Raw genomic sequence first — 17,272 nt, forward strand, 5'->3', positions numbered from 1 at the left:
GAAAAAAATCACATAAGAAGCATGTGATCTGTGCCCTTATCCAAGGCCTTGATAAAAAATGTTACATAGCATAGGGGACCAGACATATGGAGCCGAGGGGTAACATGTCTGAAGGCTTCCTGCAACATTGACATGAAACCATTAATACATTAATGAATGTACTGTTGTTCCCTCTCTTAATTGGATATAACTCCCATTTGTTATCTTGTCCTTTAATTTTCATTATTTTTAAGAGCTAATATATAGAGAATTTGAGCATTTATTCTTTTCTTAAGTTAAACTTTGGGGAGAAAAACAAAGGAAGGATAATCAGTTGTTTGGCCTTATAGCTCAGATTGTTTTCTTTGTTCTTAAGAAAGCCCAGATTAAAGTAAACTTGATGTTACAAAGAAAATGAGTCTTTAATTTATCCATTTCTTGACATTGACTTCCTTCTGTATAGGTTTATAGAACCTATTCTTTTTTTTATTATTATTACTTCCTCTCAGAAATTTGGAGATAAGTTAACAATTAGCTCATCTTAAGCATTTACCAAAAACCAGTTTTGTAAGAAAAGATACAGTAATGGTTAGATATGCTGAGTTAGACTGCATTGGGCAAGTCACTTAATCTCTGAGCCTCAGTTTTCTCATATGTAAAATGGGAGCATTACCTCTGGTGGCTGTCAGAATTATTTTGAGACTTAGGTGATCATTATGCAAAACATTTTGCAAACCTAAAGATGCTATACAAATGTTATTATTATTTCCTACCCAGCTTATGGGTACTTGCTTTTAAAATGTCCTTCCCTACTCTCCACACATACTCATGCCCCAACCTACTCTAGATGGATTGGTTGAGTAAAAATATAACAACATAATATAGTAGTCTTGCTTTAGAGTATAGTCAACTAAATACATTCATTCTATGTGTTTATTTCAGTATTACAGTTAAGAAATACCCTTTGGAGAAATGTTTGTGGTGATTGCTTTTTATGTTACATAATTTTCTTGAATATAATTGTGGGTTTTTTCCCCCCCACAGGATGAGTACTCCATCTTTCCTCAGACGTACTCCATAGACATTAATGGTTACATTCTTGTGTACTCAGTTACATCAATCAAAAGGTAATAAGTACTCATTGCCATTATGTTCAGTTCTCCTTGCCAAGTGTAGCTGCTATTAGTTTTTTAGAAAGAATTCATGTAAAGGTTATCTCCCTCTCCCAAAAAACAAACAAACAAACAAAAAACAACTATGGGAACTAGTACTAAGGAATTTTTAGAATGATCAGATGGAATACTTTTTATTGTCCTTTGAGTCTAATGGGCTATGAAGTAAAAAAAGATATGTGTTGGGGGCAGCTGGGTAGCTCAGTGGAATGAGAGTCAGGCCTAGAGACAGGAGGTCCTAGGTTCAAACCCTGCCTCAGCCACTTCCCAGCTGTGTGACCCTGGGCAAGTCACTTGACCCCCATTGCCCACCCTTACCAATCTTCCACCTATGAGACAATACACCGAAGTACAAGGGTTTTAAAAAAAAAAAAAGATATGTGTTGTTCATATAATCAATTTGAATCATAGAATTAATGAAAAGGATTTCTCTGATTTTTCACATCATTTTCCTTTCTAGCTTCATGGACCGGAATAAATTATTAAATATTGATTAGACAAGCTCTGCACCGCTTTGCCAATTTAAACAGAATAAATCTAAACATTAATTTTCCCATTTTGTACTTATTGGTACAAAAAGTTTTGCTTTGATGACTTTGAATCCAGGATTTATATACATTTTCTCAATATACATTATGAAACAAATTGTTTTTAGTAAGTGCTTTGCAGCACCCCAAAAAAGAATACCTTGGAATGGAATTAAGTTAGCCATAGAAAGATCAATCTACAACTTTAGCTTTTTTTTAGTATTGTCTTCCAAAAAGCCAACTAGACTTGGATTGATCTTACTTATGGGCTTTGTGAAATCTGTTTAAAAGACAAATACTTGTACTATTGGATACTATTGGAGGGAAGCAGGGCAGATAACAAAAACTACAAATGTTCTACTAGCTTAGCTGGGTATGTAGCTTTGTTTACCTGGGTAACATTTACTTGGATTTACAGGGCATTCTTGCTAGAAGAAGTAGGGTTTTGACCATCATAATATCCTAAGGGCCTGGCAGCTCTGGGCAAAGGAACTGTTTGACAGACTATCTCCTCGCTGGATTACTCTGGAATTTCTTATAACCTTTTTTGTTAGGTGTAGTGACTGCATTTGAAGATAATAGTCTTAAGTGATTTAGGCTGTCTATCAGCATTCAAAGATTCATCCTCTTGTTATTGAGAGGAGGAGCATTGAAAAGAATTATTTTTAAATTTACTTTTAATTTAAAAAACAAACTAGAAGTTACTATTTTCATCAGTGCTAGCCTAGCATCTGAGAAGCAAATTCACAATTAACATTCCATATTACAACATTGCCAGTTAGTACTTTTTTTCCCCGAAAACTGTTGTTTTCTTTCCCAAACCATGGAAAGTTGTTAATAATATATCCTTCAAGCCAGAATGTCCACTTTGAAAGGCAGTGTGGTGCTAAAATTTTTCCAGAGCTTCCTATTATTAACTCAAGTGAAGCTCAAACTCTTTAGTCTAATACTTAAGGCCTTCCATTTTCCATCCTGCAAACCTACCTTTATGCAACCTATTTTCCAACCCAATAAGACAACTCACTGTTGTCCCAATAAATATGATAATTAACTACCTTTGTGCTTTTCACCTGTAATACCCTTCTGTTCTTTTTTCCCTGCTCTACCTGTCTAAATTTTACCTTTCCTTTCAAGGTCCAATTCAGATGTCATTGCTTCCATGCATTCTCTGGTTGTTCCTCTTCCAACTTCTATTCTTTCAATTACCATAGCCTTGTCCTTTTTTTTTTTTTTTTTTAAACCTTTCACATTCTGTCTTTATATTAGTTCTCTATCCCCATCTGTGGCTTCACTTTTCATGGGTTTCATTTAGCAGTTTCCTGGAGGTCTACCTGGACAAGGTCCCTCCTTGTCAGTACTGCTTTGATTTTTTTTTTTTTCACTTACTGATTTAAAAATTGTTGGGACGGGATGGGGAGCAGGCATATTATAGGTAGAGAGGGAGGCTATAGAGCCAACGGACAGGAGAGGGGAAGAGAACACATATATATGAAGTCAGCAGATGTTCACCTTGGAATATATCCCCTTTGGACATTGCCCTACTAATTTGCTTTATATGCACATCATATCTTCCTACTGTATGCTCCATGAATGATCTGTTACATTTTTTTAATTGTCTATCTAACCTTGCACAATAGAGCCACTCAGATATTTGTTTAATTAAGGTTGATCATACCAGTAAAATGGCTGATCTGGCCTTAAATTTTCAAAGTAGGAAAAATTTGTTTTCTCATGTTCCCAACTTCACATTTTATTATGGACTTTTTATTCCCCGCCCATCTCCTCTCTTAACTTTTTTTCTTGTTATAGAATTTATTTATCCACACTTGAAGTATAAATTACTTTAGACAGCTGAAAGTAGTATTTTGCAGGGAACAGATTCCACAAAGCCCATAAGTGATAAGTTAAAGGTTTAATTGGAATTTCTTATAATCAGATGCGATGGAGGGTTTTTTTGGGGGAGGGGGTCGAGAAGAGAAAGGATGAGAATCCTGAAATAACTTGTAGGTGCTGGAAGGCAGGGTGGCATAATGAAAAGGGAAGGGCACTGGCATCTGACTCTGATCCCTAGTTCTGATCCTGCTACTTACTGATTTTAAAAACAGGACTCTGGGCAAGTCATTTAATTTCACTGGGCCTCAGTTTTTCCAAATTCATAAAATGTGAGGATGTTTATGCTAAGTCATCTCTAGAGCTTTTCTAACTGGCAATCTGTGAATCTGGTTGCCAACATTTATGGGTAGTACCAGGTTTGATTGTAGCTATAAATTTTTAGAATGTTTTCAGTTTAATTTGTGTCTGCCAAATACTGGCCCAGAATTTATTTAATCTAATATAAGATAGTAATAGAAAATTAGATTACTTTATTGCTGTTATTTAACATGTATTTGCTTGGGAAATGATAGTTTCAGTAGTTTTTTCATAATGTGTCTTATATCTCTTTTGTATATTTTCCTTTTCTCCATTTATGTTAATTACTGCTCAAATCATATCAGCATTCTCTCTTCTGGAAGGGTCAAATTGTCAAGCCTGCCTTAAGTAGAGATTTGGAATTGAGCTGAGAAGTATTCTTTTTTTTGTTCTGAGAAAAAACTAAGCTAGATTTGAAAATGTGGATACACATTTACCTAAGGAAACTGACACCTAATAGCTCCACAAATTCACTTGCCTTGGATAGGCAGATTATATCCCTGTTTCTCGATCAAGTATTTTTTAATAATTATTTTTTCTTTCTTTGGTATAATTCAGAGGCTTTATGGACATTCTTGTTAAATACCAAAATATCATGGAGTCCAAAAAGCAGCAGGTAGCATTATTATTTTAACTGTGTTTAACTGATTTCCAAGTTGTTGTGGGTCTGAAGGTTACTTGTGAGTATTTGAAAGACTTTCCTTGGGAATATTTTTAAGTTGAAAAACACTCTATGGTCTTTTTTCATGACTTAGAAACAACTGGTTGAAATTCTCAGCCTGAATCATAATCATTGCCCAATAGTTTGTAAAATGAGACAACAGTGCCAGAATGGTATAATTTAAATAGACAGGAATGCTAAAAAGACCATTCATATCATGTTCTCTAGAAATTAATTTAAAGTGTATTGGTGACAAATGAAGATACTCCAACATTCTGTAATTTCACTGGGGTGGATATTCCCCCATTGACAGAGATTACACCTCTTTTGTAATTTAGCAGCTCTCAGAGATTAAAATGATTAAAAATTTTGTTACTCTGTGATCAGCCTTTCATTGTTAGATAGGCTTATTTTTAATCATCAAGTTAAGTGCCTACTATGTTTCAGGCACTGTGCTCAGTTAGATACAGAGAATCTACCCCCAGGACTTGACAGATTTTGTGCTATTGTATTGCAACAAAATAGAGTTTCCTCTTCTAGGGTCACTTTTTTGACAATGACCCAGCTGTTAGTCTTATAGAAAAATCACTGAGCACAGTGCCTGAAACATAGTAGGTACTTAACTTGATTAAAGACATAGTGCCCAACACTTGTAGCCTAAGCATATTTGCCACTTTATGGAATCAATAATATTCTATTACATTTACATACCATAAATTTTCTAGTCAGTAACTTTCAGGTTTTTTCCCTACCACAAAAAGTGCTGTTACTACATTTATTTTTTTAATTTGCTTGTTTATTTTAATAGACCTTTGATTTAGTAATGTAGGAAATTCCAGGTGAGGAAGTTCCCTTGCCAGTGCAAATTGGCACTTAGGATCTTAAGAGTTTCCTGGCATCCTGAGAAATCAGGAAGACCTGGGCTCAAGCCAGAAATCACTCAACAACAAGCATTTATCAGTCAATAAGTGCCTTCCACATGCCAAGTACCGTGCTAAATGCTGGGGATACAAAAAGAGACAAAAGACAAAGGCCCAGGCTGAATGGGAAGACAACAAGCAAACATATATGTACAAACAAGCTATATACAGGGTAATTGGAAAGTAATTGACAGAAGGAGCTAGAATTAATAGGGGTTCAGGAAAGCTTCCTATGTATTTTAGTTGGGATTTTAGGGAAGTCACCAGGAAGAGATGAGGAAGGAGAACATTCCAGGCATGGAGGACAACCAGAGAAAATGCCCAGAATTAAGAGATGGAGTATCTTCTTCATGGAATAGCCAGGGATGGAGTATCTTCTTCATGGAATAGCCAGGAGGCCAGTATCACTGGATGGGAAGAGACCATGTCAGGAAGTAAGGTGTAAGAAGACTTAGGAAAGGTAGGAGAGAGCAAGGTTATGAAGGGTTTTGAACCCAAACAGAAATTTTTATTTAATCCTGGAGGCAATAGGGAGCCACTGGAATCTATTGAGTGGGAAAGTAACATGGTTGCACCTGGGCTTTAGAAATATCACTTTGACAGCAGAGTGGAGGATGGATTCGAGTGGGAAGAGACTTGAGGCAAGGAGATCCACCACCATTTTTAGTGGAGTAATCAAGGAGTGAGGTGAAAAGGTCCTGCATTAGAGAGGTGGCATTGTCAGAGGAGAAGAATGAATATGAAATCGACAAGCCTTGGCAACTGCTTGGATAGAGGTCGAAGAGAGTGGAGAGATAGTAAATGGTGGAGATTTGTATTATTAAGTATTTATTATATGCCAGGCACTGTGAGTGTAAAACTTATTTCATATATTATCTTTAAAAAAGAATGGGAAGGAAAACTTTGGGAGAATAGGATGCAATTTTTGTACTGCTGTGTTTTTTTTTTTCTACTCTTAAATTACTCTTCTTGAGTTTTCCATCAAAATTATTTGATTATTTAGCATGCACATACCAAAGTACCCAGGGGAAAAAAGCTTTTTCTAAGTAGTTTAAGTGGTTCCGAATAATTAGGGGTTTTTTTCTGGATTGATTTGGAGTTTAAATGTAAATTCCTTTATAGTCTGTCTTTTAAATATGACAACCATACTAAAATGAATATGTGTTTTCATCTTTCTTATTTTGTAGCTTTGAAGTGATTAAAGTTATCCATGGAAAGTTGTTGGATATGGTGGGGAAAGTCCAGTAAGTAGTAAATTTCATCCTGTCTCAACTTAGATCTTCATAGTAATATGTACTTTCAGGATAAAATTTACAGTTTCAATAGGTTTTGCCCTTTTTTCCCCCTTAAATAGAATCCCTATTATGTTGGTTGGGAATAAGAAAGATCTACACATGGAGCGGTATGTAATTAATATTGCTTTATGAATTGTAACTTAGATATTATTCTCTAAAACATTTGTACTTTATGTTCTCAAGTCAAGGAATTGTGCTGTTGTTTTTGTAATAATTTGTTTAAAATTCTAAATTTCGGGAACTATGCACAGTAGTAGGATCTAAAGTACAATTATAGTTTTAAACATCTTTCCTTGATTATTCGTAAACACTTAAGTAGAATGTTCAGATTATTCATTATTGAAAACCATTTTTTCTGTGTTTTTTAAATCTTGTCTTACATGAATAAAATATGATAAAATTGTTTTTACATGTTGGTGTAACAGAATTTTACTACAAAAAAATAAATGTTAGAAATTTTGCCTTTTATTGAATATAAAATAAAATTTACCTTGGATATGGTTTATTCCAAATGCTGGGAAATGCCACTATGTAAATGTTGTATAAATAAATAAATAAAATGTTATATATTTAAAATGTAAAAAATATAAAAACCCTTCGGCTTAATGTATTAGTTCTGACTCAACACTAAGAGTTTATACCTCAGCTTCTTTTAAAAAATTGTGCTAGATATTAAAGCTGATCTGCTTTTTAAAAAAATGTTGCTTCATAACTCATTGTCAGATATTATATCTTAATCACTGTTTTCTCTTTTTTTCTACTCTTCACCTGTCTAGGGTGATCAGTTATGAAGAAGGGAAAGCTTTAGCAGAATCTTGGAATGCAGCTTTTTTGGAATCTTCTGCTAAAGAAAATCAGGTATGTATTTGCTTTTTATAGTGTACTGACAACTTTGATTTTTGTTGTAGAAGAAAAATTCACAATTACCATAATCTTTCATTCTTATTCTTTGGTATGAATTCATGAGTTTTCTCATGTTTTAATTTTATATTCCTTGAAGAAGAAAAAAAGAAAGACTTTTCAAAATCATTTTTTCATCTAATAATATATTGACACCAAATAGGTAGAAACTCCTCTGTTAGAGATTTTATATCTTTCACATGAAAACTTTTCTAAGCTTACTTTCTATGTCCCCTTTTTACATTCTTTGGTGCAGCTGAACTGGCTTTCTTGCTGTTCCTTACACCACATTCTCCTGTCTCTTTATCTTTGGTCAATTTATTCCTAGTGCTTGGAATGCATTCAACTATGGGTTTTCAAATTCCTAATTTCCATCATAATTCAGTGTGAGTGCCACTGCTTACACTGAATTATTGGCCTTTCCCAATCTCTCCTCCTCCTAGCCTCCTAGCCTAGCACTATTATACTTCCTTCCAGCTCCATTACTTGGTAATTATTTGATGTATGCTTCTCTGTGTACATAATTATCTCTCTGAATAGAATGTAAGTTCCATCAAGGTTGAGATTTTTTTACTTTCATCCTTGTGTTCCCAGCACTTAACATAAACAAAGTGGGTGCTTAATAAATGCTTGCTGAATAATTATCTATTTCATATTTTTAATAAATAACAATGCAAATTGGGTGTAGAATGTCAGAGTTTCAAATAAGATTTATTTCTGACATACCTTTAGTTAAGGGGTAGACATAGTGATTTCTTCAACTTCCATCTCAGAAAGATTCCTACATTTCAACTTGTTTGAAAATTTTTATAAACCCTTGTATACCTCCCCACCATCAATTTAACAGGAATCTGATTAATGAGATACCAGACTATTTCATAAGTAGTTAGGAGCTATAATTTGGCCACAGTGTGTTTAGTTTGGAGCAAGTAGAAGAAATGCCTTTTGTCCTGATATGATCAACAGTTAGATGTGCAGGCTTTAATGTACCGAAGCTTTTCCCTGAAATAATATTCTGCCTATTAACAAAATGTTTTTGGTGATATTTTTGTTATTTGGCTGAGAGTCAGGGAAAGGGGTACAGTCTCCAAAGAATTCAAATTGAGAATCACCTTACAGATAATGAAGATTACATAGACTAAGGCAGTGATGGGCAAACTTTTTAAAGAGGGGCCAAAGGAAAGGAAATGCTCATCTGTCAGTCTGTTTCTAAGGCAACTCTTTCAAAATTTCATTGTATTGTATCCTACTCATTGTATTTGTCAGATTAGGAATAATGTCGCGGGGCAGATAGAACATTTCGGGGCCGCATCTGGCCCATCACTGGACTAAGGCATAAGGAAGCTACTACATATTATAGTTTAAAGATATGCAAGGGAAGCTTTTAAAAATGTATAAATGCAAAAAGTGTAGACCAGGAATCTGGTAGAAGTACATCTCGTAATATACATATTGTCTGTACCTCTATAGAATGTAAGCTCCTTGCCTTTAGAACCCTAATATCTAACAACAATGCCTGTCATAGAGTAGGCAGTTTCTAAATACTTGTAGAAAATTAGATTTGGAGTCATGAAGACCTGAAGTACTACTTTTTATACCTATCTAATTGACTAATATGAGAGAAAAGAAAAATGACAGATGTTGGAGGGGATGTTGGAAAATTGAGACACTAATGTACTGTTTGTGAAATTGTGAATTGATCCAGACATTCTGGAGAGTAATTTTAAATATACCTAAAGGGCTATAAAACTGTGCATCCCTTTAATCCACTACTAACTTAGATCTATATCCCAAAGTGACCCAAAAGAAATGGAAAGGACCTCTTTGTAAAAAAATTTTTAGCAACTCTTTTTTGTGGTGACAAAGATCAGGAAATTGAGCAGATCCCCTTCCTTGGGGAATGTCTAAACAGGTTATGGTACATGATTGTAATGGAATAATATTGTGCTATAAGAAAGGGCAAACAAGATTTCAGAAAACCTGGAAAGACATGAAAGAGTGAGGTGAGCAGAACCAGGAGAAAATTGTACAGTAACAGCAGTATTACATGATGACAAATGTGAATGACTTGGCTGTTCTCAGCAATACAGTGATGCAAGACAATCCCAAAGACTGATGGGGGTAAACACTATCCACTAGGCACCTAGGTGCCAAAGTGAATAGAGCACTAATCAAGAGAACCTGGGCCTCTCACATACTTGCTAGCTGTGTGATGCTGGGAAAGTCATTTAATCTTACCTATCCCTTCTGTCTTAGAGTTGTTAATAAAACAGAAAGGACGGGTTTAAAATTTAAAAAGAAAAGAAAAAAATGCTATCCACTTTCAGAGAAAGAATTAATGGAATCAATGCAGACTGAAGCATACTGTATTTTACTTTCTTTTTTTTTTCCCAAGTTTTCTTCCACAAAATGACTAATGCTGAAAAATGTTTTGCATGATCACACATGTAAAATTGATGTCAGAACTCCTTAGTCTCAGAGAGACTCTTAGAGAGGGAGAGAATTTGGAACTCAAAAAATTTTTTTAATGTTAAAAATTACTGACCTTGGGTAAGTCACTTGACCCCCATTGCCTACCCTTATCACTCTTCCACCAAGGAACTAATACACAGAAGTTAAGGGTTTAAAAATATTAAAAAAAAAAAAAATTTACATGTAATTGAGGGGGAAACAAAATATTATGGGGGCAGGGGGACAATTACATTAAAAAAAAAAAAAAAAAAGATACGAGAGGATACTCCCTACCCATTGTTGCTTGGAAGTGGAAAGGTCCATAGGTTATTGCATACATTTATAGACAACATATTGATAAATTGTACTGATTTTTTCCTTTCTTCTTTTTTTGTCTTTTAAAAAATACTATTTTTATATGATATGACTCTCTAGGAGGGTGAGATAACTAAAGAAACTATAGAAAAAAAAGAGTCAATAAAAATTTATTTTTAAAAAAGACATGAATTCAAACCTAGCTTGAGATATTTAACTCTGTGTGACCCTGAACAAATTGCTTCATGTGTCCCTGCCTTAGTTTTCCCATATGTATAATGTGAATGTCGGAGTACGTACTTCAGGATTATTGTGAAGATAAAATGAGACAATATTTGTAAAGTGCTTTGCAAACCTTAAAGCACTATATATAAATGCTACCTATTAAAATTTTTATTTGGTTCTTGGTAATAAAGTTGTAGACTTGAATTAAATACTATTATAGTGGCCTGAAGTACTTTAATCTTTCTTAACTCTCCAACTCGATACAAAGTAGTGTGGGTGTTGGGTTGGAAGAGGAAAGGAAGGGAACAAGCCATTTATATTAAGCACTGATTTTGTGCCAGGTGTGTGCTTTACAAATAGGTCACGTGGAAAGAATGGAATAGTAAATGTGTAATTAATAAACTATCATCTTTGGGTTTTTAAATAAGTAAAATTGGGGCAGCTAGGAACCACAATGGATAGAGCACCAGGCCTGAAGCAAGGGGAACTGGATTTAAATCTGACCTCAGGTACTTTCTAGCTGTATGACCTTGGGCAAGTCACTTAACTTCCATTTCCTAGTCTTTGCCCTTCTGTGTTAGAGTTGTTACTAAGACAGAAGGTAAAGTTTTTTTTTTAAAAAAAAAGCAAAGTAAATAAAATTAAGTCAGGAGAACTATCCTGAAAGAAAACCAAAGCTGTGGTAAAAGATCATAGATTTGAAGCCACAAGGAGTCTTGGAGATCACCAGCCTCCTCATTTTATGGATGAAGATACTGAGGCTATCTCTTGAACCCTTTTTAACAGTAGTAAGAAAAGATGAAGCAAACTAAACAGCTAAAGATTTCAGATGGAAAAATATATTTTGTTATTAATGCTTCCTTTCTATGGAAAGTTAGGTAGTTCTTTAAATGAATATTAACATGATCAAGATTTAAAAAAAGGAAACCATCTAGATACTGAGTTTAATCTGACATCCTTCATTTTACATAAATTCAAAAGTACTAACTTAAATCCATTCATTTAAAGTGGAATAGTTTATGAAATTTTTACTCAGAAAACTGGAACTTAAAAACATCTGCTATTTTTGCTTGATTTTTGTTACTTTCTATACTTTCCTATATACCACCTTGCTCACTGCTTAGTAAGCCAATGACTATTACATTTGGCTATATCTGGAAGCAATAGATATATATTTATCAGAATCCTACTTAAGATTAACAGTCATTGCTTTCCTCTTTTCCAGACTGCTGTTGATGTATTTAGGAGGATAATTTTGGAGGCAGAAAAAATTGATGGGGCAGCTTCACAAGGAAAGTCTTCATGCTCAGTAATGTAAATTCCACTGCAAAACCTGAGGACACTGGGAATATAGTCTACCTGAAGAAGCAAACTGCCCGTTATCCTTTAAGATAAACTATGCTTCTTTTTTCTTCTGTTAACCTGAAAGATATCATTTGGGTCAGAGCTTTTTTTTTCCTTCCCTCCAGATTATGTTCAACTCTGACTTCTGTCCAAATGGCTTTACTTCCATTTTCAAATTTTAAACAATCATATTTTCAATTTATATATTGTATTTCTTAATATTATGACCAAGAATTTTACCGGCATTAATTTTTCAGTGTAGTTTGTTGGTTAAAATAATGTAATCATCAAAATGATACATATTGTTACACTACTCTTAACTAGGCTTGGATATCAGTGTTTCTTTCATTGTGTTAAATGTATACTTGTAAATAAAATAGCTGCAAACCTTATGTGTTTTGTTCAGTTTGATGTGATTTTTTTTTGATGTGAGTAGCTACCCTCCTCAGTTCCTACTCCTGACCTTTATGAAATGTTTGGGCTTGTTTTCCAAGAACCTATGGAAGAATGAAGGATACTAAAAGAAGGAAAACTACATCTTGACCTAGTTCTAAGAGAAGCTTGATGAATGTTTGGTGGCAAACTATAGAAGAAAGGCTTATGTTCATAGCTGGATAATTTGAGAAAATCTAGAAAATGGGGAAGAATTACAGTCCTGAATTAAACTTAAGTATTAATTTGTTTTAAGCTAGTATTTGTCATATTTTCTCCTTTTCATTTAAAAATCCTGAAAGTTGATTGTAGGCATTCAATTAATGGCAGTGTTGTAATTGTCACTTTCAACTGATACTGAAGTTTTTTTTTTCTTCTAATATTTATTGAAAAATTTTAACCTTTCATATGCTAAATGTTTTCTGCCAATATTTTAGGGTGACATTTTCATTCATTTGACATAGATTTATTTCTTTTGTTTCAGTAGTCCAGAATTGTTCATTTGGAACTAATAGTACTTTCTTGGTGATGAGGAGGTTGACTTGTTATGTTGGGCATCATCTTCCTAACCACTTGAGAGGGCCAGGCTCTAGGATTATCTGTGTGTATATAGTATTTAGTACTTTTTTCTAGAGGCATTTAATCCAGAAACTTTTGCTATGAAGTTGGATTTCAAGAATATTATCCTTTCATCCATATACCTGATTTGTGACAGTGTAGAAATATCTAGTTTCTCACTGAGAATATCTAACATGAGAATTGTGACCTTATTAGTTTGTGTGGAGATTTTAGATCCTAGTATTTTTGTCTCCAATTTATAATCTGAAATTGTTGTTTACAGGATAAAAGTTAAGTACTTAGAAGACCTCTTCTGTTGTAAAATCTCAAAATATTGGGCAAACCAATTTAAACATGTTGATAGTATAAAGAATGTATGTTTCCCCAAACAGATTTAAACTTGACATTTTAAAAGTCTGAGTATTTTTCAATTGTTTTGACTTGCCTCTACTTTCTGAACCTTATTTCCTCATATGTTAGGTTTGTAGCATATTTTATATTTTCTAAAATCATCCTTTTCATTATTTCTTATAGCACAACAATATTCCATCACAATCATATACCATAACTTGTTTGGCCAATCCCCAATAGACGGGCATCCCTATAATTTCTAATTCTTTGCCAACACAAAAAAAGCTGCTATGGTTTTTTGTACAATAAGTCTTTTTCCTTTTTTTAATCTCTTTTTGGGATACAGACCTAGTAAGTAGTAATTGCTAGATCGAAAGTTATGCACAATTTCATAGCCCTTTGGACATAGTTCCAAATTGCTCTCTAGAATGGATGGATCAGTTCATACCACCACAGTGCATTAGTATCCCAATTTTCCTACATTCCCTCCAACATTTGTTGTTTTCAAGGAGCTTGTTCTAATAGTATAAATATGTATATACAGAATACAGGGTAGATAGAAAGTAATCTCAGAGGGACACGAGGGCTGCAGAAAGTGGGATTTGACCTGAATCTTAAAACCAGAGAAGCTAAAAAATGTAGGGAATGGGGCATAGTATTCTAGGGGTGTGTGTTGGTGGGGGTGGGAGGGTTGGTTGTTTGGTCATTTTCAGTTATATCTGATTTTTTGTTGGGGTTTTCTTGGCTGAGATACCCGAGTGGTTTGCCATTTCCTTCTCCAACTCATTTTACAGGTGAGCTCAGGAAAACAGGGTTAAGAGACTTCCCCAGAGCCACAACTGAGTCCACATTTGAACTCAGCTTTTCTTGACTCCAAGCCATCAAACCATCTAGTTGCTGTAGGTATGGGGGAATAGTCATGTACAAAGACACAGCATTGGGAGATAGAATAGTAGTGTGAATGGAGAGGGATTTAAGGTTATTACAATAGTCTAGGTGAGAGGCACTGAAGAACTACTAAGATAAGTGACTGCTTAGAAAGGTGGAGATTTATAAAATAGGTGAAGATTGAAACAGTAGATTGATGGGAGGTATATGAACACAAATAACAATTCAGTAGCAGATTGGATATGTGGATTCAGTTAGTGAGTGAGGAATTGAGGATGACACCATAGTTGTGAGCCTAGAAGTCTAGAAGGAGGGAGGTAACACTGCACAGTAATGAGAAAGTTTGAGAGGGAAAGGTAATGAGTTGTGTGGACAAAATATGTTTGAAATGTCATGGAAACATTTATTTTGAGATGTCCAAGCAGTCAGTGATGTGAGATTGGAGGGCAGGAGGATGGTTAGGGCTGGAACTGTAGATTGAAAGGCATGCTATCCTGAAGAAGGGGGCTTACAGTCGTGATCTACTAGGGTCTGATCTAAAATATCTGGAGTACCTCGGTCAGTTCAGAGTGCCACATTTTAGGAAAGATATTGGCAAGCTGGAATACTTATATAGTGATGAGAGGGCCAGAATGGAAAGTGGTACAAACCATGTCATACAAAGATCATTTGGAGGAACTAGGATTATATTACCTAGAGAAGAATAGGATTCTTGTTTTCAGATGTTAGACTGAAAGAAGGATCTAGGTTCATTCTACAGGGTCCCAGAACTAGAGCAATAGATAAGACATTTCAGCTTCATGTGAAAAGTGGAATGAACTTCCTTTATAGTGTTAGAGCTTTTTTCTTATCCTTTTTGCTGGTCATTTCTTGGGCTTTGCTTGTCATCATTATGCTGCTTTTTCTTTCTCAGCCAGAAGTCTGAGGGAGACAGGCGGGCTCTCTGTGTATGGAGCTAAGGGGCAGTTTTTGCCTGAGGCTACTTTGTGAGCCTCCTGCCTTCCACTACCTGCTAGGCCTCTGCTGTCCACAGCCCCTCAGCCTCACTCCTGCGCCCAAGGTCTGCACTCCCCAGCCTCCTGGGGTCTCTGGTCTAGCTGTTCTCAGGGTCAAGCCCCCGTGGTCCTAGTCAGCTGCCCAGAGCCCAGAAATTGGCCCACGCTTGCTCCTCTGCCAGAGGTTCTCCTCTGAGTCTCAGCATGCTGAAGCTGCTTCCACTGTCCGCTGCCTCCCTCAGCCCCACTCCCTTGCCCAAGGTCTGCGCTCTTCAGCCTCTGGAGGTCTCGAGTCTTGCTGCTCTCTGGGGCAGCTCCTGGTGGTCCTAGTTAGCTACCAAGGAGCTAGATTTTGCCCCCTACCCCCGCTGGCTCTAACTCTGGTGGGCTGCCTCTGGTACTGTGGGTGGGGTGGGGGAGGATTGATCCGCTCGCATTTTGATGGGAGCTATTTCCCCCCCTTACAGCTTGGAAGTGCCTAGATCCCATGTACTTTTCGATACTGTGCCCTATTGTGGGGTCCCTTCTTTCCTCTGGATTTGGGTTTTTTTTGTCCTTTGGAGGTATGCTGGTGGTCAGTGGTGAGGAGAGTTTAGCACCCTGTTCTTCTGCAGCCATCTTAACCCGGAAGTCCAAACCGCCTTTATAGAAAGTTGGTTCCTCGTCATTGAAAGCTTTCAAATAATCTATTCCATTTCCTTCATTAGAGAGTCATGAGAGAGGAAATGACTTACACAGTCAAATTGGCAATGATTTTCAGTCTCCCAGCCCCACCTCCACTGGTCTCTCCACAACAGCATAAATGCCCTTCCTGTGGGCCTATGAAAGCAGCCTGTTAAAAGAATTTTCTAATATGTTTGACCCTATGAGAAATTGCACTCTAAATTTGGCTTTAGTGGCTGCTCCCCTTAATGCAACTTGCCCAGTGTGCGGGCTTCAATCAGCCTTTTACCTCACAACCCACCGCACTCCCACAGAGGATCTACACCATGTGCTGTAGCCAAAGCACAGCGTGGATATGCTCGTGAAATAGCCCTTTAAAAAAGCATCGAGAAGTCGTGGGTATCAAGTACATTTATGAACATGGACGAGTTAAAGTATTGGGTCCATTTTCATGCACCACAGTTAAGAATGAGTTGGAGAGCTTTCAGAAGCCCAGGAGGGTGGAGTATCTCGGCATGAAGCCATAAGAAGGAGAGGAGATGCTTCACCTGGAGAAGCCTTGTAGCTGGGGGTGGGCAGGGTGGCCACCCAATAGCTGTCCTGCAAGCCCGTTAGTTTTCAGCGGAAGGGGAGTTAACGTGTCCCGCTTAGCTCCAAGGGCAGAACTGGGATCTGTGGATGGAACTTGGAGAAAGATGGATTTTGGCTTGATAAAAGGAATTTTTTTTTTCTGTATGATATCGATGAAAATTAAAGAATTTAACAGTTGTCTACACAGGAGAAATCAAGTGAATGAGAAATGCAAGAAGGAAAGAGCAGAAAGAAGCAGTGAATGCCTGCTTGTTCACGCCATATTCGGTGACCTTTTCCTGTCATTCCTGCTTCCCGAGCTCTTCGCTCACTCTCCAGGGTTTCCAGACTCTCAGCCTGCATTCTGGCATCCTGTGCTTCCGGAGTTCCCGAGGGAGAAGCCAGCTAGGAAAAACAAAGCAGCAGAGGCTCTCCTGGAATCACTGGGCACCGAGATGCTGCGCGGGGCACCGCTGGGGGGCGGGTCTTGGTTACTTTGTGCTCTGCAATCGGGCTCCAGGAAAAGGCTGGCCAAGGCTAAGGGAGGGCAGACTCGGTACCTGTGGAGGCTTAATAAATGCTTACTAAATTGAACCAAATTGAAGAAGGATCTTATAACTGGGGGCAGAAGCCTTAATTCCATAAGGGGGAATCCATGGATTCCATTCCTTTTTTTTCCCCAAAAAAATCAATAAACTTATTAAGCATCTGAGCCCAATACTGAGTTTATAATCTAATGGAGGAGGAGCAGCTAGGTGGCTCAGTGAATAGAGTACCAGGTCTGGAGATGGAAGATCCTGGGTTCAAATCTGACCTTAGACACTTCCTACCTGTGT

At 36.5% G+C, this 17,272-nt stretch overlaps 1 protein-coding gene across 1 annotated transcript in view; it reads left to right on the forward strand.

Moving 5' to 3' along the window:
- RHEB (Ras homolog, mTORC1 binding) overlaps positions 1 to 12,371 on the forward strand; it is a 73,224-nt gene extending 60,853 nt beyond the window's left edge. Inside the window, exons 4-8 of the mRNA XM_044677231.1 lie at positions 1,024 to 1,106; positions 6,637 to 6,693; positions 6,804 to 6,851; positions 7,521 to 7,602; positions 11,861 to 12,371. Of these exons, the coding sequence (XP_044533166.1) occupies positions 1,024 to 1,106; positions 6,637 to 6,693; positions 6,804 to 6,851; positions 7,521 to 7,602; positions 11,861 to 11,953 (363 nt within the window). The 3' untranslated portion in view covers positions 11,954 to 12,371. The remainder of the gene's footprint in view (positions 1 to 1,023; positions 1,107 to 6,636; positions 6,694 to 6,803; positions 6,852 to 7,520; positions 7,603 to 11,860) is intronic.
- The last annotated feature ends 4,901 nt before the right edge of the window (positions 12,372 to 17,272 follow it).

This window comes from Gracilinanus agilis, chromosome 5, assembly GCF_016433145.1.
Source record: "Gracilinanus agilis isolate LMUSP501 chromosome 5, AgileGrace, whole genome shotgun sequence".
Classification (NCBI taxonomy): domain Eukaryota; kingdom Metazoa; phylum Chordata; class Mammalia; order Didelphimorphia; family Didelphidae; genus Gracilinanus; species Gracilinanus agilis.